This window comes from Lutra lutra, chromosome 13 (assembly GCF_902655055.1).
Source record: "Lutra lutra chromosome 13, mLutLut1.2, whole genome shotgun sequence".
Taxonomy (NCBI): domain Eukaryota; kingdom Metazoa; phylum Chordata; class Mammalia; order Carnivora; family Mustelidae; genus Lutra; species Lutra lutra.
In genome coordinates, this window is record NC_062290.1 from 24229571 (window position 1) to 24253200 (window position 23630).

A 23630-nucleotide genomic window follows, 5' to 3' on the forward strand; every position below is an offset into this window, starting at 1 on the left:
TCTCAGAAATGGAGACATTCTTTATCCAAGAATACCAGGACTTTATTTTAATTTATAGAACTTTGTGTTCCTTGCTTTTCTCAATTTTTAAGGTGATAAAATATTTTCCATATTTACTTTGAAAAACAAAGGGGGATTTTATTTGGGAGGTCCACACTTGATTTTCTCAGTCAGAATTTCTTTGTTCAATGAGGACATAGAATCTGAAGGCTGAGAGTCACATCTGTGCTCCCTTAGGTAGACCCTGTATCCTAGGATATAGCTCAGACCCCAGTCTCTTCTCAGAGGGTCAGCACTGTTCTCCTGATTAGACCAATGAGAAGGCAGGCTTGATTGAGTGATGCTTGACATGGGAATGTGACTCATGATCAAGACCTAGGAAAATTTGTTTTCTTACACAGACCTCATACTCTCCAAATAACCCAATCTAGAACTGCAGAATCATTATGTTTGGGCTTTTACCGAAGACCCACCACCATACCCAGATAGACTATGAGTTTTAAGTAGAAACCTTAGTGCTTCTTTAATCATTTGCCCTGTCAGATCTCTTTTCCTAGAGGAGTTAATGTCTGTTCTTTCCTTAGACTTCACATTTTAGGTGTTTCCCTGACCCTACCAAACTCATTTAGAAATGTGGGAAGAGGAACAGGAAAATAGTCATTCTCTGAAGGGCAACTTCTGGTTCCAGATCTAACATTAAAAAAGCCTGGGAGTCATCACTTCAGTCTGTGAAAGAAGCAAAATGCTGAACAGACTAAAAACCAATGACATTTCTTGGAACCATAGTGGCAGACCATTACCTCAAATCTTCCAAGAGTGTCAGTGCAGAAAATCGTACCGAAGAATCGCTAACCTGAGTCAGAAGGCACTGGAGGCTCAACACTGCTCTCCTGGTAGGAACACTTAAACAGACACTTTGACAAATTGCTGGAGGATGCATATGGGCTAGCATGAGAGTGAGAAACTCCTGGAGTCCCAATCTAATGGGTACCTCCCATTTATTTATGGGTTATATTACCAGGAACCAAAACTAGTTCTCACAGTAGAGCTACCAAAAAAAAAAAAAAAAAAAAGCTCAAGTTTCTGGCAGGGGAATGTAATGTTAGAGAGAAAAGAGAAAGGTAACCCATTTTGAAAACAGTGTGAAATATTCCCAGAGTGTTTTCCATAACACAAACCTACTCAATGGGAAAAACCTACCAGAGCTTTAGGCCCCATGGGAGAAGGTAAATTACCCAACTACAGCAGCCCCCTCTAGGCTTCCTTTCTCATTGATAAGAGTGGAACAAAACAAAACAAAAACCTTTAAACACTAGTGAACATCATAATCCAGGGACATAAGCCCATTAAAAGATGAATGATTAATCATCTCCCCCCCTGACACCTTGCTACAGTATTGATGGCTCTGGTGTAGGAACAGGATCATAGCTAAGCAGAGCTGCAAGGTATAGTTTCTACTTAGGGAAATTTAGGGAAAACTAAAGACACCAGGAGAGACAAAAACAAGGACACTAAAGGAAACTGCAGCCTCTGATATGCATAGCTACCATAAATATTGAACACACCCCAACACATGACCAGATTAACATAAGATTTCACATTAAAGATCTGTTTATTTTAGTTCCAATTACGTAATACATCATGTTTAGCTTTCAAAGAAACCTTACAAGGCATGCTAACAGCAAGAAAAAGTGAACTGGTGAGACAAACCAAGCATCAGGTGTATAGTCAGATGTGACAAATTTCAGAATTCTCATTTGTGGAATCTAAAATAACCACAATTTTTATGTTAAGTGCGCTAATGGAAAAGGTAGACAACATACAAAAACAGAAAAGGTAGACAACATACTAAAACATACAAACACAACCAAGAGAGTGAAATTCCCTGAAAGAATCAAAAGGAAACGTTAGAAAACAAAAGCAGTATGACAAATGAACAATGCCTTTCATTGACTTATCTGTAGGTTCCATACAGTAAGGAAAGAATATATGAGTTTGCATATATGACAGTAGAATCTTTCCAAACTGAAATACAAAGAGAAAAAGAATTTTATTATTGCTAATCTAGAATATCCAATCTAGATAAATCTAAAATATCCAAGACTGTGTTTCAAACTCTATAATAGATATGTAATTGGAATACCAGAAGAAGACAGAACAGAAAAAAATGTTTGAAGTAATAATGGCCAAGGGTTTCCCAAGATTAATAACAAGTTAGTGATACATTGTGGCAGTTCAGAGTACACCAAGCAGAGAAATATTTAAAAAGTCTATACCTGGACAAATCATATTCAAACTTTAGGAAAACAAAAGATAAAATTTTGAAAAAATCCAGGGGGAAATAAAAACCCTACCTCTAGAGGAAAAAAAAACCTACAAATTATGACGTATTATCATAAACCATGAAACAAGATTGGAGTGAAATGTTTAGTGTTGAAAGAAACAACCACCAATCCAAAATTTTATATCTAATGATATTATCCTGCAAAAGTAAAAAAGAAATAAAAACTTAGACAAATAAGAATTGGGAATTCATCAGCAACAGACCTGCCCTGCATAAATGTTAAAAGAAGATCTTTGAGGAGAAGGAAAAAACTCAGATATACATAAAGGAAATGAAGAGAAGGAATAAATGATGATCAAATAAAACTTTGATTTATCTTATTCTCAATTGACCTAATAATAATAATAATGTGTTGGGTGATTTTAGTATATGGATAAGTAAAATGAATGGCATCAATGCTACAAGGGACAGGAGGAATTGGACACTCCTGCACTATGAAGTGGTATAACATTATATGTAAGTGGACTTAGAGTAGTTGTAAATATATATTACAAACACTAGGACAATCACTAAAAGATTTTTAAACAGAATAATTGAAAGACTAACAAAAGTGAGAAAATACAATTATATATAATACTTGTTTAAAACCAGAAAAAGCAGAAAAAGAGGGGAAAGGATAGGTATAATGAATAGCAAACAGTACAGACAAGATAGAGATATTAGTCCTTCTATACATAAAAAACACTTGGGACACCTGGGTCGCTCAGTAGGTTAAGCGGCTGCTTTCGGCTCAGGCCATGATCCTAGGGTTCTAAGACTGAGCCCTCCATAGGGCTCCCTGGTCAACGGAGAGCTTGCTTTTCCCTCTCTATCTGTCTGCTGCTTTGCCTACTTGTGCTCTCTCTCTCTCTCTCCGTCAAATAAATAAAATCTTAAAAAAAATAAAATCACTAAATGGAAGTGGTCTAAATTCACCAATTAAAAGGGGAGAGTGTCAGAGCACATTAAAAAGAAAGCAAGACCTAATTATATGTTATCTATAAAATATTCACTTTAAATAAAAAGATACAGATAGATTAAAAACAAAGAAACAGAAAAAAAAATGTACCATGCTAACACTAATGAAAAGAAAATAGGAGTAACTCGATTATTTTGGACAAAGCAAACTTCACAACAGGAAAATTATCAGGGGTAAAGAAAAGCATTATATAACAACAAAGAGGTCAATTATCCAAGAAGACAGAACACTCCTTAACAGGTATACATGTAACAACATAGTTTCAAAATATGTGAGGCAAAAACTAGTATAATTGCAAGAAAAAATGGATGAATCCACTGTTATTGTTGGAGATCTCAGCAGCACTCTCTCAGAAATGGGCAGATTCAGCAGGGAGAAAACCAGTAAAGATATAGTTGACCCAAACAACATCATCAATCAACTTGCTGTAATTGACGTTTATAGAATACCTCATCCAACCACAGAATACACATTTACTTCTCAAGCTCACATGGAACGTTCACTAAGATGGACCATATTTAGGACCACAAAACACACCTTAACAAATATAAAATGGAAATCACACATATGGCAATTCGCAGACCTGTACCTCTGGAGCTAATAATACATTATATGTTAATATAAAAATTTTTTTTTAATTAAAAAAATAAAGAAATCATACACAGTATGTTTTTAGACCATAGTAGACTTAAACTAGAAATCAAGTACAGAAAGATAGCTGGAAATCCCAACATGTTTAGATTAGATTAAATGACACACTACTAATACTCAGGCCAAGAAAGGAGACTCAAAAGAAAAAAAAATTAAACCAAATGAAAATTAAAATACAACTGAAGGGGCACTTAGGTGGCTCAATCGGTTAAGCATCTGGCTGTTGGTCTCAGCTCAGGTCTTGATCTCAGGGTCATGAGTTCAAGCCCTGTCTTGGGCTCTGCACTGAGCATAGAGACTCATAAAATACAATACAATACAATACAATACAATACAATACAATACAATACAATACAATACAATACTTAAAATTTGTAAGATTCAGCCAAAGCATCATTTGGAAGTTGTTTTGAATTAATCTATTTGAAAAGAAAGATTTAGTATCTCTCAGGGACTTTACTTACCTGATTGACATCTCTGTTTCCAAAGTACTGGTAAACACAGTTTCCTCTTTCGGTAGCACAGCAACCGAAGAAGGAGCCCCACTCAACCCAGGAAGGGAAGGATGGGAAGACTGAGCAAGTGTAATAGAAGTTCAGCCATGGTGCAGTAAGGCTTCTCAGACAAAGATGATTCACATCATTGCAAATGCACTCCTGCCTCAGGCAGCTGGGCATGGAGAATCCATGTGCTAGACTAGAGTTCCAGGCCCACATCACAGGGCTTTAGTACAGACACCAAAGGTTCCTGAGTGCTGGGGAGGGGACAGCACAGGAGAGAGAAACTCACATGCAGCCCTTGCCCCACTATCCAGCCCAGCAGATGTGTCCATCCTTCCTGGCTTGTTAGATGCCTCCAGCCTACCTTCCTGCTCCACCTAGTCACATATCATATATTTACCTTAGTGAAATGTTCTCGGTCCCCTGTTACCCTGATATTACCTGAGACCCTTCTCTCTACTTGGTGTTCTCACTTTGGACCTCAATTCATCTCTGAAGATTTCCTCTACCCCAGGAATTTATCCTCAAGATCTACTCTGCCTTCAGCTGAGCTCTCCCTCATGCATCTTTCCCTGTATGAAGCCAGAAATAGACTCAGCAGCAGCCCCACCCCCATAGCTCCTCAAAAGCATCCAAAAGTATTGAATACCAAAAAGTATTCAAAAGTTCACTAAAAAGCACGAGAAAGCAGAATAGCCTGTACCAAGGAACAGAAGCATGACAAAGAGGGAGACAAGGGCATGACACACCCATGGAACTGAGGCAAACAACTTAAAAACTTTTAGTAATTCTTTCATTTCCCCAAATCGCTCTTAGGCTATTCGTGCCCTAGAGGTTCTCTTCCACATGTATAGTGTCTCTCCCTGCTGCTCCTTCTTCCCTCTCTGTCAAGTCCCCTTTCTCCCCCCAACATTTTTAAAGGTTCCTTTATTTTACAGAGCAAGTGTGCTGCATCACAGCAGACCAAACTCTCTTGATTTAGGAAGTGGGCTCCTCTAGCATAATGACTAATGAGCACAACTGTAACTATACCTAGCAATACCTTTTGGCTTTTTGAATGAAACCTATGTTTATTTCTTCCATGAAAACTGTTTTTCCCACATAGCTTCTACCTTTTCACCAAAATACCTTATTGTCATCTCTACCAATGTTAATAATGTCATTTTTGTTGATGGTTATATGTATTTATTTCTTCTCCCCATGCTACCTACTCATATAATAATCAGAACCCTTATGGCTTCATGATTTAGATTATAAACCATTGAAATTAAGCCCTCTATCATTTCCTTACTTGACTTGCCTACATTTCCTCACTGATGAATCGGCCTTGGCCGTAGACACCCAATCTTTTCCCTCCCGTATGAGGAGGGTTTGCCAGTAATGACAGCCTTCTTTTCCTCTCTTAACCTTTGTCCACAGCTTCACCATTGTCTCTCCCAAAGGAAAGTACACTTCTAGCCCGCCCCACTTCACATACCCTCCCTTGACTACAGGACGTATGTCTGTTAAGAAAAATCCTTCCACATATCTTTGAATTTCTGGAATTGTTTTTAAATAGGTCCTTAGGATTCACAACTATAAAAATATCCTTTAAAATCTGAGCAAGATAAGGTCCACCCCAAAAAATTTCCAGGTGAGAAGGGGTTATAAATATGGCACATCGAATTGATTTTTCAAACCTGGCCTTGTTCTAAAAGAGGCTGAGAAACTGATCCAGATTAAAGGAAACTAAAGATATACAGCAACTGGATGTAGTATGTGATTCTAGCCTAAATCCTGTAAGGAGGTTTACACAAACACACATACACACACACACACTCACACGCACGCACACAGAGGACATTACTTGATAAATTGATAAAATGGAATTTGAGTGGGAGATTAGTTAAAAGTTTAAGATCAATGTGAAATTTACCAAAGGAGATAACTGTGCTGTCAGAGAATATTCTTTTTAATAAAAAATACACTATGAAATATTCAGGGAGAAAGTATATGATGCATGAAATGTATTCTCAAATATTCAAGAATGTATGTATAATTTTCATATGCATATATGTGTTTTCCTATGTGTGGAGAAGGGGAAGGAGAAAAGGAGAGAGAGATTGTAAACAGGCCAAAATCTTAATAGGTACATCTGGATAAAGGGTATATGGCTTTACCATCTATGGCGTTACCATCTACACAACTTTTCCACAACTTTATTTTTAAATACAATTTAAAAATGAATTTAACCCAAGCTTTGAGATTTCTGGCTTTGATTTCAGAAGCTACTGCCTCCTCCATACACCGACCCCAGACATGTGCAATGCTAACTTTAAAACAGTTGTCTCAGGTTCTGTCCAATGCAAGAAACCTGGGATCCTCTTTGCACATCTGAAACATGTTAACATTTCAACAGGTTTTGCAAAACTGGCAAAGACCACCCCACTCCAGGGGGGGAAAAAAAAAGATTTTAGAAGTTACATGCAATATAAACAAACAACAAGAACAATAGTTCAACATGATTACTAAGGTGGAACCCCTAATTTCTTTTTTCTCTGGTGCCACCAGGTTGCATGTCTCCTGGGTTTTGCACTGTGAATTGATTTGCCAGCACTTTGTTTGCTCTGCTAGTCAGTTACCAGTCCTCCACCAGATTTCCATTATCCAAAAATGTGTTGACAACTTTTGTCCTTTATGCTCCTCTTCGTTTCATCCTTCAGCATTAATTTTTAAATCCTTTACTTGTTTTAACAGCTTTATTGAAATATATTTCCCATACCATACAATTTACCCATGTAACATGTATAATTCCTTGATTTTCAGTATAGGCATCACCACAGTCAATTTTAAAACATTGTTATGACTTAAGAGAAACAAATCTGCAATGTTTTGCTGTCATTCTCCTCTCCCCTCCTTCCTTCAACTCTAAGATAAATCTATTTTCTGTTTCTAGATTTCCCTATTCTGGACACTTCATGTCACTGGAATCCTATGTGGTCATTAGGGACTGGATTCTTTCATTTAACATGTATTCAAGGTCATCCCTGTTTTGACATGCATTGGTCTTTTTTATTCCAAAAAATATCATATCATAGAGATATATTTTATGTACTCATTTCTCATTTGACAGATGTCTGAATTGTTTCTGTCTTTTGACCTCATAAATAAGATAGCTATGAACATTTGTTTACAAGTTTTTGTGTAGACCTATGTTTTCATTTCTTGTGAATATATACCAAGAAGTGGAACTGCTGGGTCCTACATTAATCCTATGTGTAACATTTTGAGCAACTGCCACACACTGTTCTAAAATAGCTGTACCATTTTTCATTCCCACCAACATTGCATGGGGGTTCAAATTTCTTATAAAAATTAACTAATAATTTGTTTATTACTAAAAATATGAATTGAGAACTAGAAGACATAATGGAATTTACATTATTTTCCAAAATCCTAAAGGTAGGGCATTCCTCCACAAATGTGTTTGTGGGCAAAGAATTCTGTCTTCTTCCAATATCTCATTGCATGGTGCAAATGTGACCTCTTACTTTTTTTTTTTTTAAAGCTAGATTTCACTTTATTCACCCATCTTCTTTAACATTAAATATTTGCAAATTAAAGAACACATGTAAGAGTGTTAGAAATCCTGATTCTGTATTTCCAATTACGACATTAGTAAAAAATTAGTATCCTAGTTCATTGCTAAGCTGAGACTCTGGGGTATTGGTGAAAGAGCCTTATTTGAATATCTCATTCTTTGAATACTGAATTATAGAATACTTTCCAGAGGAACAGGAATGGTTTTAGAATTTTATAGATCTCTATCTGACTGATCTAGTTTGTCTCATTTTGTACTTCTGGGATCAGGAGCTTTAATCTTTCTTAGTCTAAAAAAAGATTAATATTTTAACATCTCCTCATATTATAGAATTGGGAACTTCCATGCCACATAGAAATGTACATTTCTCCATTATTTTCAATGAACATAAATGTGTCTCTGATCTAACAATGCATACATTGCATTCCCTGGGGCTAAAAGTAATGTTTGAGCATTTGAGATCAAATTCATAGGATTTCCTAAGAAGAAATCCATTGTGATCTTAGAACATGATTTGTCTTTTGTTAGAATGTAAGTTTGGGGAAAAAGTTGAATGAGTCCTAGACAGTTCTAAAACAAGTAGTAAATTGGGGCAGCTGTATGGCTCAGTCTGTTAAGTGTCTGCCTTTAGCTCAGGTCATGATCCTAGAGTACTGGGATCGAGTCCCGTGTCCAGTTCCTTGCTCAGCGGGGAGCCTACCTCTCCCTCTTCCTCTGCCTGCTGCTCCCCGACTTGTGTTTGCTCTCCCTCTCCTTCTCTGTGTCAAACAAATAAAAAAAAAAACTTAAAAAAGAACAAGTAGTAAACTAATAAGGAAATACTGACATGATTATTGTTCCAATACCATCAACATTAAAATGTACACAACTGCCTAATAGTTGTTTATAATTATTCCTAATTTTAAATCCTGCCTCCTTTCCAAAGGCTTTAGGACTTTTTTTTATAGGTAAACACACAGACACACACACACACAGCTGAGCAGTTTGAAATTATGGTAAAAAAAATGTTTGCTCAGAAACCAGGTAGAGAAACAGGAGAAATGGAACTGGGGTCAAGGTGAATGAAGACTGAAGTTGGAGCTGCTGGCAGGGAAGGCGAAATGGGAAGCACCATAAAAATGATGGCCCTTTTTGCCTTCTAAAACAAGGCCTGGCAATTCTTCATCAAAGGCGAAATTAATACATCCTGAGAAGAATTTATCACTGTATTCTTCTACAATACTGAGAAACTAAAAACCTTAACAGTCACACATCAGCTGATTGCATAAGATTCCGGCTGGTCAGTATTTCCTTATTTAAAAAAAATGCTAAACAAGTCACCATTGATAGAGTTTCCAGATTCTTCCTTCATGCTACCACTATTGCTGTGGGATGACTGCACTTCTTTCCCTGTAAGTTAAAATATTGTTTCGTTTTGTTTTTTCCTCTTTTTAAAAATTAATTTCTTTTCAGTGTACCAGAATTCATTGTTTATGTAGCACACCCAGTGTTCCATGCAATATGTGCCCTCCATAATACCCACCACCAGACTCACCCAACCTCCCACCCCCCGCCCCTTCAAAACCCTCAGATTGTTTTTCAGAGTCCATAGTCTCTCATGGTTCGTCTCCCCCTCTGATTTCCCCCAACTCCACACCTCTCCATCTCCCCATGTCCTCTGGTTTATTTCTTATCCTCCACAAATAAGTGAAACCATATGATAATTGACTCTCTCTACTTGACTTATTTCACTCAGCATAATCTCCTCCAGTCCCGTCCATGTTGATACAAAACTTAGGTATTCATCCATTTTGATGGAGGCGTAATACTCCATAGTGTATATGGACCACATCTTCCTTATCCATTCATCTGTTGAAGGGCATCTTGGTTCTTTCCACAGTTTGGCGACTGTGGCCATTGCTGCTATGAACATTGGGGTACAGATAGCCCTTCTTTTCACTACATCTGTATCTTTGGGGTAAATACCCAGTAGTGCAATAGCAGGGTCATAGGGAAGCTGACCATTCCTCATTAAGGCGATAAAATTTAAAAATGTACTTGATATTCTCAACTTTGATACTATCTTTCTCCTTGAGAAACATAAAGACTAATGATCATGATATTAATGACCATGAAATTATGAACAAATGAAATGGTTGTTGTTTTAAATCACTAAGTGATTGTTGTGTTGTTATGCAGTGGTAGATCACTTAGAGTGGGTTTGGAGTAGATCATTATCATGGGAAATGAAAAGATGTGTACATAAGACATTTGCAAGGATCTGTATTTCTTGATGACTTTTCAGTAAAGAGACTCAGTGAAAGGGCAAAGCAGGTCAAAAAATACAAGAATTTAGAAACTGAGGGCAATGGTCAAAGTGAATTCAGGAATGAAGTTGCAGGAACATTCTTCTAGAAAGCAATTCTGTCTAAGCAGTTAAAAATATTAACTCATCTATTTTGAAAACTACAGATATTTAGTAATTACTAACGTATAATGATAATAATACTTCAGAGGTTGAGTTGAACAAGTCTATTTCTAAAGCTTTAAGGGCATCATCTAGCTAGCCACTCCTTCCCTTAAATGGAAAAATCAATCTTTAGAATAAACAGGAAAGCACATAAACTCAAAATCAATAACAACTTATATTGCAATAATGATAAAATTTAATTTGGTGTGTTAGCTGTCCAATTGAATGGAACTATATTCACTTAACAATTAGACTGCTAAGATCAGGGCCTCTAATGGACTGCCTCTCATAATTTACCAGTTAAATTTATAGATGATAATTATCAGTGATATTTTTGGCTTGATAGATGCTAAGCATTGACTCTGTTTTATGTACTATTCAAGAATTAACAGTTCCTCAGATGGTTAGCACTTAGTCTTATGTTTAAGAACACCAGCCTGGAGGGATGTCTGTCCAATCACTTACTTTATTTTAATCATAATAAAAAAAACAAAGTAATAAGCAATGAAGAAAATCCAGAATGAGATAAAAATGGAAATACAGAGTTATAACTAAAAGAAATGGCTGTACATAAAAGAAAGTCTAAAGCATGGAGGGAATGGATAATGTAAATAAAATAAAAATAACCCAAATACATTTTCACAGGCTATTAGAATCACTGGAGGGAACCTACGCATGAGTCATAAGACAGAGTGAGGAGGGTCTCTTGGAAACAGGGTAAGATTGAAAAAAAGAAAGATCAAAATGATTGAATTTTTAAGATCTTGTACCCATTGAGCAGTCAGTATTAAAGAAACAATAGCACTGCTGAAATAAGTGTTTAAAATCAAAGGGTTACATGCACTTGGACATAAGATTTCCCTAAGATTTATCTAAAAAAATAAAAATAAATCACCCTAGTTTTTAACTGTCGCTGCCTGCCAAAGGATTTTGATTACTAATTCTTTCTCAGGTTGTGGAGAAAAGGTCCGAGAAAAATTATTCGGATGCGGGGATCTGGAAGATCTATGTGATTTCTGATGTGTGTTAACCAGTTGGAACTTAATGTTGGGGGACGTGGATTAGGGAAAGCCAGTAAAATCAGAAAATGGGGTGTTCTGGTAAATCTCATAGATTAGTTTGCAAGAAAACTTCTATATGCAGATGTTTACCAATGTTCCGGAATAATAATATTAGAAATGAAGATGTCTGGGCTCCTGGGAGCTGCAGCCCTTGACCTCCTGGTGTGCCCCTTGGCATTCTCTTATCCAGGCAGGATACATCTGAGAAGAGCCAACCCATGCAGAAGCACTTAGCATAGAAATTTGCAGGTGATGTGATTTGAATTCAAGTAAGGTGTAAGCTCTTGGAAGAAGGATACACCCACTGGACCTTTCTGGGCCCCGATGCCATGATAGGGTGCAGGCAAGCACTTGGGCCCTTGGCTCTTGCTGTATCTTTTAATTAACAACAGCAGTAATTAATTAAACTAGTTAATAGATGCTGCCTGGCCTCCTGTCACAACATGAGTGATAGTCTTAGGGGCGTCTCTCCAGGTGATGTGTGCATGTCGGCTTTCACTTCCACAGGTTTCAGTTCCAGAAGAGCTGTACCTCGAGAGTCATTTGGTTTACTTCCGCCATCCCTTCTTGCCCTCCCTGTGTGGGAGACTTGGGATCAGCCTTAGTTTGACACAATACATTTCTCGCTCAGTGGGGTTTTGAAAAACCTATTTAAATCAGTAAAATCTTTTTTTCTTTTTTTTAAAGGAAAAACGTAAGGCTGAGGAAGCCCTCAGTGACCTCAGACGTCAGTATGAAACAGAAGTAGATCTACAGGTGACAATAAAGAAACTTAAAAAGGTGGGTTTGTGGCAGTGAGGCTTCTAGGAATAGCCTCAGTATATCAGGGTGTTTAAATTTTTAGCGACTGAAAACATTGGGAATCATATTAAAGCAGCATTTGGAATCAGATTTCAAAGTCAAACTGGGCTTCCTGAAAGACGGTTTTTTAAAGGTCCCTGATTTTCTGTTTCAAGGGCAGTCTTTCTTCTGCACAGGTCTAATAAATATTTCTGACCCCTTGGACAATTGTCCATCAAACCCCAGTTTTCCTTCCTCGGGTACCCTCAGTGCCCACATGTTCAGTGGACTCTGCTCAGGACAGGAGGGATCTTGTCTTTACTGGTCACATATTCTCATATCCTTGCCTCCAGCTAACTGCAATGGTCAGTATTCAGTGAATATTTATTAAATAAAGTAAATGTTCTGTGCAGAAAGTTCCACATGTAGGGCACCCCTGATAAGCAGGACTTAGGAGAGAACTTGCTGAAATGTGAGCAAAGGTGTGATTGCGTTTGGCCTTTGCTGTGTTTGGTCTCTAATGAGTAAGGTATTCTTCACCCTGTGATGAGCTGGTAGCTACTTAACAACAGGCTCTGGAGAGGGGAGGGGGTCAGGGACAAATCTGTAATATTTGCTGATTTCCATGGTGTTAATGCTCCCATCATTACAATTTTAAGCTGCCAAGTTGACATCACCGAGAGCAGAGTTTGGGAAGAGCTACGTCCCATTGGCTCTCCACTGCCGGCCCAGGCTGTCTGCAGCTTGGTACTGGATCCACTGCTTGGGTGTGGGTTGTCTCTGTAGCGAGCGGAAATACCTTGGCTAAAGTGAAAACGGATACTTAAAAAAGAATCATTCCTGAAAGTGCCACTGTGGCACTTTGCTTCTCTGGTTGTTCATGTGATAACATTTAATGCTCTTTCCAGTGTTCATAGTCAATGAGATTAAGTGACGATTAGCTGTATTTTATAGTCTATTGCAGTTCAAACCTCTGGGATTATTAAAAATTCTCCCCAATAGCCTTCTTGGGAAATTATGATCAATGTCAACCTTTTCTCTAGTTGACAGAGGCCATTAGACAGACATGAGATGCTTGAATTGCACAATTTGAACAGACCAATCCCTTGTTGATGCCAGAGTCACAGATCTCCTCACCCTGGTCTTTAGTTATTTTCCTGTTTTCTGACATCTTTAGGCTAAAAGCAAGTTACGCACAAAAGACACACAATTTCTTGCCACGATGAGGCATATGATGAGGACCACATAGGCTCTGAACAGTAAGAGTCAGAGGTGACGGGACCAGAGTCCTCATCGTGGCTCTGCCACTTTCTGCCAGTTACACCTGGGACAATTGACTTCGTTATCTTATCATTTTGTTTCTCATTTGTAAAATGGGATTAATAATTGACTGTCCCGCCTCACCATAATAGCTGGGACATTACTGACTTTATAGTTTAATAAGCTCTTTTTCACAATTTTTAAATTTAATTCTCAAGCTTTCTCTGAGGAGAGGTGAATATGCTGCTTTCACCGCTGAGGACACGGAGTCCTCGAGTCACAGAGCCAATAAGCCGTGGAGTGGTCTCGCTTTGCAGTTTGCGCTTTCTCACTTGTACCAGACTTCCCGCCTGCTGCGGAGGATTTTTTATAAGAGAGCAGATGGGGATTTACGTGAGGGAACATTAAAGGCTTAAACTACCTACGGAAAAGATCACAAATTGATTATGACTGCCGTTACCCTAAGCCATGGATTCTGAGGAACCTAGTTTTTGTTTTGTTTTGTTTTTAGGATTTTTATTTACTTACTTGACAGAGATCACAAGTAGGCAGAGAGGTAGGCAGAGAGAGAGGAAGGGAAGCAAGCTCCCCACTGAGCAGAGAGCCTGATGTTGGGCTGGATCCCAGGACCCTGGGATCATGACCTGCGCTGAAGGCAGAGGCTTTAACCCACTGGGCCACCCAGGCGCCCCAGGAACCTAGTCCCCCCCCATTTTTCTTCTGTGAAAGTGGCATGCATCAGAAAAAATCAAGGGCTCTTCTCAGAGCTGGCCGGGGGCAGAGTCGTGGTCTCGTGTGAAAACCTTTAATAGAAGCATCTGGTAAGATGAAGAAAGTCCAGCATCTGATTACTTAGGCTTTGACTTAGTGTGATGAAATTTAGCATTCATTTTGGTCACTGCGCAACTACTCAGTTAATGGAAACCCACGGATCCCCACCGTTTCCAGGGACTGTCGGCTCTTTGTAGGAGAGACATTTTAGTTGTCCATGTTAGAGATGCTCCTGAGCTGGTTTAGTCTGGTGATACTGACAAGTCACCCAGAAAGCAAGCTCAGGTATGTATCCATAGAGTCTGGGTGCATATGTCACTAGCTTCCTATCACACTTAAATGTTACTGATTTCAATTATTCTAATAAGCATTTACTGGAATCACTGAAAAAAAGAAGTGAATCTGATGCTAACACTGCTGTTAAAAATCTTGGACTCTGGTAGGAGAGATAAGGCATTCGTAAATAATTATAATACAGGGTAGAAAGTGTTAAGTATGGATAAATTTCTAGGAGAATATAAAGGTCCAGACTCATATGCAACGTAACTGAAAAGGTGAAGTTAGGTCGCTTAGTAGTTGAATGGTGGCTTCCCAAAAGGACTGTTCAGTTGTTTCAAAGGAAATTCATAAAGCCAAAAAAAAAACCCCTTTTTTAAACTTTTTTAAAAATATTTTTTAGGGGCGCCTGGGTGGCTCAGTGGGTTAATAAGCCTGCCTTCGGCTCAGGTCATGGTCTCAGGGTCCTGGGATCGAGTCCCGCATCGGGCTCTCTGCTTGGCGGGAGGCCTGCTTTCTCCTCTCTCTCTCTCTGTCTGCCTCTCTGCCTACTTGTGATCTCTCTCTGTCAAATAAATAAAAAATAAAAAAAAATTAAAAAAAAATATTTTTTTATTTTTTATAAACATATAATATATTTTTATCCCCAGGGGTACAGGTCTGTGAATCGCCAGGTTTACACACTTCACAGCACTCACCATAGCACATACCCTCCCCAATGTCCATAACCCCACCCCCCTTCTCCCAACCCCCCTCCCCCCAGCAACCCTCATTTTTTAAATGCTTAAATTATTGAAACCAAGTTTTCAAATCCTCATGGATTATATGTAGCTTAATGATTTACAAAGTTGTATCATGTTGAAAATTGAAGACTTTTAGAATTCCTATAGAATTTAGCTATATATTCAAGGATACTAATAAACTTAACTCAGTCAATCCAAAGTGAGTTTGTACATGAACAGCATTTATTTGTTCTTTCAGCTAGAAGAACAATCAAAACACCTAAGTCAAAAAGAAGATGTGGCTGCCTTACAAAAGCAAATTTATGATTTATCAATGGTAAGAATCACCTTTCTTTCCCAGAAATACATTTCCTCTTCGACCACTAGACATGATCGTGCTGTTTATCAGTGTTCCGGGGATAGAGAGAAATTAATACTGCAGTGAGAGAAAGCCTTTGATGTACCTTTGACCAAACATGTTATTCACGCTATTATCCTCAGTGATTCCCCACCTATGGTGAATGCTTTTATTTATTTCTTATTCACAGCAATGGTGGCATGGCCCTTGCACTTCGCATAGTTAACCCTGCATTCCTGCAACTTCAGCTTTGCTCTGTATCCCCAGCTTTGTGGGATGAGGGGATAATTGCCCTTTTCTTCCTCCAGTGTTCCTCTTTCTGTCCCTTTCCCACCTTGATGACCCTACCTTTGGTCTTTCTGTTGCCAAATTGACAGCCTTTGCATCTGTTTTATCATCATCATTAAGTTGCCTTTATTTTGTTTTTAGGTGGACTCTCGAAAAGTTGAAAGCCACTATCGAACATTTCTTTTGTTAGGACTAAATATTCTCACTGCCGAGCCCAGAAGTGAGCCAGCTTGCTGCAAGTGCATTTCTTTCTCTCCATTCATTATCCCCACACCACTCAGAAGAGAAGGCCCCTAGCTTCATGGTCAAGTTGCACTGTGCCATTGGTTCCAAATTTTGCCCTATCTTACTTAGCTCTGTATTTGGATCATGACTTTCTTGTAGAGTTGCTTATTTTTCTTGCATTTCCTGGTTGAGTTTTTGGTTTCTTATAAAAAGAAACTCTGGTATCTTCAGGATATCATTCACTGATGCCTTCCAACTTCTTATTTATTCTTCCCAATGTGTGGAATTTGTTTTTTCTCCTTAAAAATATTAATTTTGGAGTCTCCAAAATTTCAGTTCTCAAAACTCAGTGAGTTTTTTAAACTCACTATGCATACATCATCCTGGAATTTCTGAACATTTTAGGTAGCTGGTGTAGGATTTCTGTGCACCTAGGTAAATACGTCTGTTTACCTCGGGACCTCCTCCCTGAGAGGGTGTCTTCCTAGGAGTTGTGTGTGTGAAGCTGGCTGTTGGAATGGGGGACCCCTTATGACTGGAATGAGTGGGTTATAGATAAGAAGCCTTAGGACACTGAATAGGGGTCATTCAGTTCTTTTTTTTTTTAAGATTTTATTTATTTGTTTGAAAGAGAGAGAGAGCAAGTGGGGGCAGAAGGAGAGGCAGAGAATCTGAAACAGACTTCACGTTGAGCACCGAACCTGAGGCGGGGCTCTGTCTCATGACCCTGAAATCAGGACTTGAGCCCAAACCAAGAGTTGGATGCTTAACTGACTGTGCCACCCAGGCACCCACTTCAGTTCTTTTTAAAAGACAAGCCCTGTCTTACTGCCTTGGGAATTGACTCTGACTATCTGCTATTCTTTGCTAGTGTAAGAGAGGATGGCCTGGGGGCTGCAGGCTGCATGCCTTAATACACAAATTTAATCTCTGTTTTTAAGCTCCATTTCCACCTGTTGGGGGATGGGGGGGTACTGCCTAGCTAATTGCCTCCTCCTTTGCTCTGTAGTACAAACTTTCCCACGCCTCTTCCAGACCTACTGTGCTCTTGCTCTCTTCTCTTCTGTCAGCACATTTCCATCCAGTTTCCATCTTCCAGAAATCTATTTAATTCACTTGACTGTTGGGGGCCCCTCTTGCATTCTTGTAACCTGTATTGGTTTATTTCATGTTATTTGGTATTTCATGGGAATGGGGTCTTCAAAGGGAAAGAAGAGTGTTCAGTCCATCATTTTGTACTGGAAGCCTCCAGTGTTTTTTTTTTTTTCTTTTTTAAGAAAAACATAGACTTAAAAAAAAAAACACACTATTTTTAAGTGCAAAAATCACAAATGTTAGGTGATAAGATTTATTGTAAAAATCAGCCAGTCTGCCCGGTGATAAATACTGTTAATTCCACAGCATATTTGTCAGTAGATTCATAGCTCTCATTGAGTAAAACAGATGTTTACGTGTTTACTGAGTTAATTTACCAGTAACATGTTAACGTACATCACGATCCCGTCTTGACCGGAGTTTTTTGGCACCAAATGTCAGACGTTAAATAAAAGAACAATTTCAAAGATTTAGCTTTTTGAGACTTTACTACCTTATGATATTTTGAAATCACCTTGAATTGGTAACTAGTTCTTCGAACACCCAAGGTTTGAAGGACTATGGAGGTGTGGCGTGGGGTGTGAGGTTCCATTACTCTTGACTCTCCCGGGTGGAAGTTGCCCGAAATCTAATGCTTGTACTGTTCCTTTCCTTCAGGAAAATCAGAAAGTTAAGAAAGATCTTTCAGAAGCACAGACAAACATAGCCTTCCTCCAGAGTGAATTAGATGCTTTGAAAAGTGATTATGCCGATCAGACTCTGAATTCAGAAAGGTATGAAACTTGGCATTTTATTCTTTCGTTTGAGCGGGTTGTTTGTCTAGATGGCCGTCCATGTGAATGAAGTCAGCTACGTAATCATAAAGGGTTATTTATTGACCTTGCTGGTATGTTCTTTGCTTTCCAAAGATTTCACTTTCAGTATCCTATTGCCTGGTGATTTTTGCATTTAAAAGTTTTTTAACAACAAGATTAATTAGTATAATTATTGACTGCTTTGGAGAGTGCAGGGCTTAATAGATGTTTGAATTACTGGGAGCAGAAGAGTTTACCTAAAATGTTGGCGGTCAGTGCTAATTGAAGTGCACACACACAGAGGTACATACACACATGTATATGTATGTATGCATTTACATACATATACGTGTATATATATATGCAAATCCCTATGTAAGTATCCATATATATCCATATACCCATATATGTCCATATATATGGATACTTACGTGGGTATTTGCATTCACAGATTTGCGTACAAATGCATATATGGAGATATATACACCCAAAATACATACATGTGTGTGCATGTGTCTATATAAACTTGTACACTTGGGGAAAATGTCATGCTTTTTGTTTTATTTGTTTGCAAACTTGAATCACAATTAAGGTCCTGTAATGGTCAGCAGTGAAACATTTAAGTACTTATTGTATACAGGTTCCTGACTTATAGAAGGAGTAATGAGTGTGGAATATATGAAAAAAAGAAAAGCAAAGATGTGGTCTCTGCTGTATGAGAAGTTCAGGTTCTTTGAGAAGCCACGAAGCTGAAAGGTTAGGGAGCTTCGTAGTTGCTCAGCAGTGTCAGAAACAATCCCAGCAGCGTTGCTGGTTGGGTCCATTGCCATGTGATGGTAGATAAAATGTCCTTTTTATTCAGAAGAGGTGAAGAGATTTATTAGAGACGAGACGCTTGAGGTCAGCTTGGGAGGAGCTGGCCTGTGCTGATCAGGGTGGGGGAGGTCAGGGGCAATGTCAGTGAGGTTACGAAGGCGGCCCTGTCATCTGGCAGGCACTGTACATAAGACCTTCCTAGCATTAACTCTTGCAATCCAATGAATGTCCTATGGGATACAGACTTTTAGTCTCTCCATTTCAGAGACTCTTAAGAGCCTCAGAGTTGCTCTAAGTGAGCAGTAAGCAAGGCAGAGGCCAGAAAAGGGACAGGTAAGACTGGCTTGGGGAACAGTGCTCAGACATCTGGATAGGAAAAGGTATTTCGAATGGAAGAGTAAAAGTTAAACAAAGTCTAAAAATTTAAAAGCCAGTTTAAGGCTATAATGCAAGGGCCCATCATTTTTGGCTAAGGAGTTTGAATTCCTATTGTCAATTGGGAGCTTTTTAAAAAAAATTTTATTTTTTATTTTATTTTTTTATTTTTTTTAAGATTTTATTTATTTATTTGACAGACAGAGATCACAAGTAGGCAGAGAGAGAGGAAGAAGCAGGGTCCCCGCGGAGCAGAGAGCCCGATGCGGGACTCAATCCCAGGACCCTGAGATTATGACCTGAGCCGAAGGCAGCGGCCTAACCCATTGAGCCACCCAGGCGCCCCAAAATTTTATTTTTTAAAAGATTTTATTTATTTATTCGATAGAGAGAGACAGTGAGAGAGAGAACACAAGCAGGGGGAGTGGAAAAGGGAGAAGCAGGCTTCCCAGCAGAGCAGCGAGCCCAATGTGGGGCTTGATTCCAGGATCCTGGGATCATGACCTGAGCCAAAGGCAGACGCTTAATGACTGAGTCACCCAGGCACCCCAGGAACCTTTTCGCTTTATCATCAAGAGAGTGAGTGGACAGGTTATTGTGGATGACAGTTGAGAGCCTGAGAGTCTTTGAAAGCGAGTGATGGGGTTTGTCTGCTTAGAAATGAGGCTGGGGCCAAATAGGGGCTGGTGGTGAGTGACTGACGTTCTTAGGGGACATTACTAAGAGGAGGCCAGAGCTTTGTAATAAAGCAACAGGAATCACTGAACATGGTTTTATGACAGATGGAGAGAGCCTGGTCCTGTGGACTTCTCTTTGGTTTACGATGAGGAGGGGAGAGCCAGGCAGGGAAAGGAGAAGGAATCACAAGGAGGGAGACGAATAGCTGGGCTGGGATTGTGTTAAAGCAGAGAAAGAGCAGGGGAGGGTCAAAGTAGAGAGAGCAGGCTGGGTTGAAGGGACTGGTAATGAGTGCCTGGGGAGAGGGGGTTTAGCAGAAGGTGAAGGGTCATGGTCCTGTGAGGAATGGAGCTGGCTTTGAGAGGGAGAACAAGACCTCGCACAGGAAGCAGAGGGGGGATATGCAGGCATGTGGGGCTGCTGACCACACAGAGGGACTGAACAATAGAAAACCATGGCCAAGGACACAGATCTTTGAGAAAGGTGAAGGGGGTCTGGAGGATAGGTGTAAGACAGCACTGCATACCTAATTCTGGTTCAAACATAAAATATGGTTTTACAGGGATCTGGAAATAATCTGAGAGAACACAGAAGATCAAATAGTCTTGAGAGGCAAATTGAAATTACTCCAGTAAGTTCCCATATAAAACGCTCATTACATTTACATTTTCCTAATGTTTTGTGAATGAGACATGTGCCCCATGTCACACGAGTGGTCATATTCTCAAGACTGGGTTTGCAGGTCCATGTGGGTTTCTTCTCGCTGTGGTGCATTCAGCACTTGACCTTCCCCTGCTTTTAATCCTAAATAAACTATTCAATCCAGGGACTAGAGTATAATTCTCGCCCGTCAGGTGAGATGTTGTTACACTTCCATAAAGACTCAGGGCTCAGACCTCAGCAGCTGTCTCTGCAGCTCAGCACACCGGGAGGCTGTCAGGAATCTCCTGTTTGCTCATGTCAGAGCACCGGACACCCACGATCATTCTTGCCACGATCATTCGTGGTGAGATGGCTATTTTTCTTAGTTTTTTTTTTTTTTTAACCCTACTGGAAATATTACACCTGCTTATCAACTTCACACCCACGTTACCGTAATTCCAGCCTCTGAGGGCCTTCCCCATAAGACCCCCCACTCCACTACCTCAGCGTTCTCTTCTACCCATGTAAGTTCTGGTTTGTCTCCCCAGATGAAGGAGGACCAGACTTGGCAAGTTTGTTTTCCCCATTTTGAATGATTGTTAAGTCTCACTTGTGGCAGTTACAGAGTTGACATGTTACAGTGATCCTGCTCATTCATTTATTCATTCGTCCAGCAGACTTTATTCAACACCATTTACAGGTCAGGTATGCCAGGAACTGAGCATAGAATGGCAAGTAAAAAGAAAAGGAAAAAGTCTCTCTGTCTCCTTATGGGGCTCATCTAGGGGAAGAAGATGGAAACTGATGGCTTATTATAGAAATAAACATTAAAATGCCAAAGAAATGGGATGGGGGAAAGGGATGCGCCTACTGGGGGCATATAGTGCAGAGCTTCCTCCTAACCAGGAAGGTCCAGGAAGTGTTCTGGCGGATGCAGCAACCGAGCTGAGATCTGAAGGATGGATCAGCCTTCAGTAGAGACAGACTGGCCACTCTCAGGCGGATGCTCTGTTATTGTCCTCAGTTTTTAGAAGAGGTTGCCGCCGCTCTGACAGGTCAGATGACTCCCATCAATGATGTGGAAGGTACATGCCTGCATGGGATTTGAACCCAGAGTCAACATCAGAACATTTCATCGGTACCTGACAGTGCCTGGTGGGCAGCATCAGGCCACAAGGAAGACGTGGGAGTAGCCGGGAGAAAGAAGTGTGACATAACACATTGCATCTACGCCTGGATGGGACACGTGCACAGGGACAGAGAGTGGCACATGGGGCCACTTGGGTCCAGGCATTTAGGAAACAGAGACCTTCAAGAAACCTATTTACACTGCGAAGCTACCTGAGGGAACAGTGGGTTCCAACAGCATAGCTAATTCCTGAAATGCTTTGAGACCTTTAAAAGAGAGGTAATCCATCAATTAAGTTGTAGTTCCAGTAGTGAATTATGATCTCAGTTTATGAGGTTTGAAGAGGAGTGGTAGAAAGTTGCAAGAGGTGGTAAGTAACTCAGCGTTCTGAACTTCGCAGCCTGTGAAGAAGGTGGTTTTTACCCCAACCTCCCTTATCTGTTTGTTTGTTAATTTGCTGTGTAGAACAGCTAACTGGAAGTTACATGACAGTAATGACGGCCTTAGGAGCTCCCGTGAAAACAGTTATAGCAAGTTCAACAGATCTTGGGTATGTAGTAGAATTTTATAATACATTCTATTCTTTCTTATAGTAGAGTGTTTTGATGAAGATCATGTCTTTTCTTAAAGGGGGAACTTCCAAAAATGCAAAACTATTCCATTTAAATAGAGGAGGCAACATTTTCCCAAATTAAAGAATATGCTACCCTTCTGCCGAGATAAATGCCTGGATGTTCACCAACTGTTAGCTGTTCAAGGAAACCAGAGAAAGATGTGTAAGGTGTTACCTGGGTCCTGGAAGAGTTTATAGTTTATAGTGTAGTAGGGAATTCAGATGTGCACAGATAGCAATGATAGAAGAAAAAATGGGAAATCTTATTGAAATAGGAAGAAAATACTTCCCATTTCAGAGTCGGGAGAAGGTGCTTCTGGCTGAGGAGTGTGTTTAGACACACTGAGTATTCTTTAGGCCGTGAGATGATCAGAGTGGGGGCCTTGGATTTAAAACCCCGCTACAGAAACCAGCTATGCCCGTCTTGGAATTTTGAGGAAATTTTCCTGACTACATGTGTCAGAAATCCTCTTCTCCCACTTTTGGGGGTCAGCTTCAAATTTAGTGTTCCTTTGCCTTAGCTTTAGGCCTTAGCCTTTAGCTCAGTCACTGAGCCAAATTATGGTTTGAGAAGAGATAAATCCAAAGACATTGATATTCGGAGTCCTAGACAATGCAGGCAACCAGGATGCCCTTTATGGCTCATGCAGTGGGATTTGGATCTAAGACACAATGCAGAGAGAGGATAACAAGAGTTATCTTGGTGTTTGTGCTCATATTTACTCATGTAGGGTACCAAACTTTTAATTACATTAGAAGTTAATTAGTGTGTTATATATATGTGTGTATATATATTATGTGTTTATGGAATAACAAAATGTTGCTTATATATTTTATGTATTTCAGCGCATAAGTAATATATCACCAGGGAATAAAATTTCTAGGAGCAGTCCCAAATTTAATGGTCATTCTCCTCATCCTCTGGGCTATGACAGGTATGGTAACACCTACTTACTTTTCATTTGATTTCTGGATTAGAGTGAAAAGGAAAGTAAATTTCCTTAGAGGGGAGTTAAAACAGTAGAATCTACTTTGGGCACTAATTTCTATTTTCTGCTATCTTATTTAAAATTTCTGAAACCTGTAAAGATTCAAAGTAGAAATGTTTCAGAGAGGGCAAAGTGATTTCCTTAAGACATTATTATGACTTGATTTTATGTATGCTTCCCCTGACCTTGTTCTCTCATTACATCTTGTTCCTGAGAAGTGAACTCTGAAAACTCTTAGAGGGAAACAAGCAGAACTATAGTGTTGGATGTTGCCAT

The 23630-nt window shown here is 39.4% G+C and overlaps 1 protein-coding gene across 1 annotated transcript in view; it reads left to right on the top strand.

Annotated features, from left to right (window-relative positions):
• The window catches only part of LOC125082946 (ras and EF-hand domain-containing protein-like), a 66504-nt gene that overhangs the window by 16211 nt on the left and 26663 nt on the right, over nucleotides 1-23630 (top strand). Inside the window, 6 exon segments of the mRNA XM_047698876.1 lie at nucleotides 12231-12323; nucleotides 15612-15689; nucleotides 17976-18091; nucleotides 20544-20612; nucleotides 22218-22302; nucleotides 23212-23300. Of these exon segments, the coding sequence (XP_047554832.1) occupies nucleotides 12231-12323; nucleotides 15612-15689; nucleotides 17976-18091; nucleotides 20544-20612; nucleotides 22218-22302; nucleotides 23212-23300 (530 nt within the window).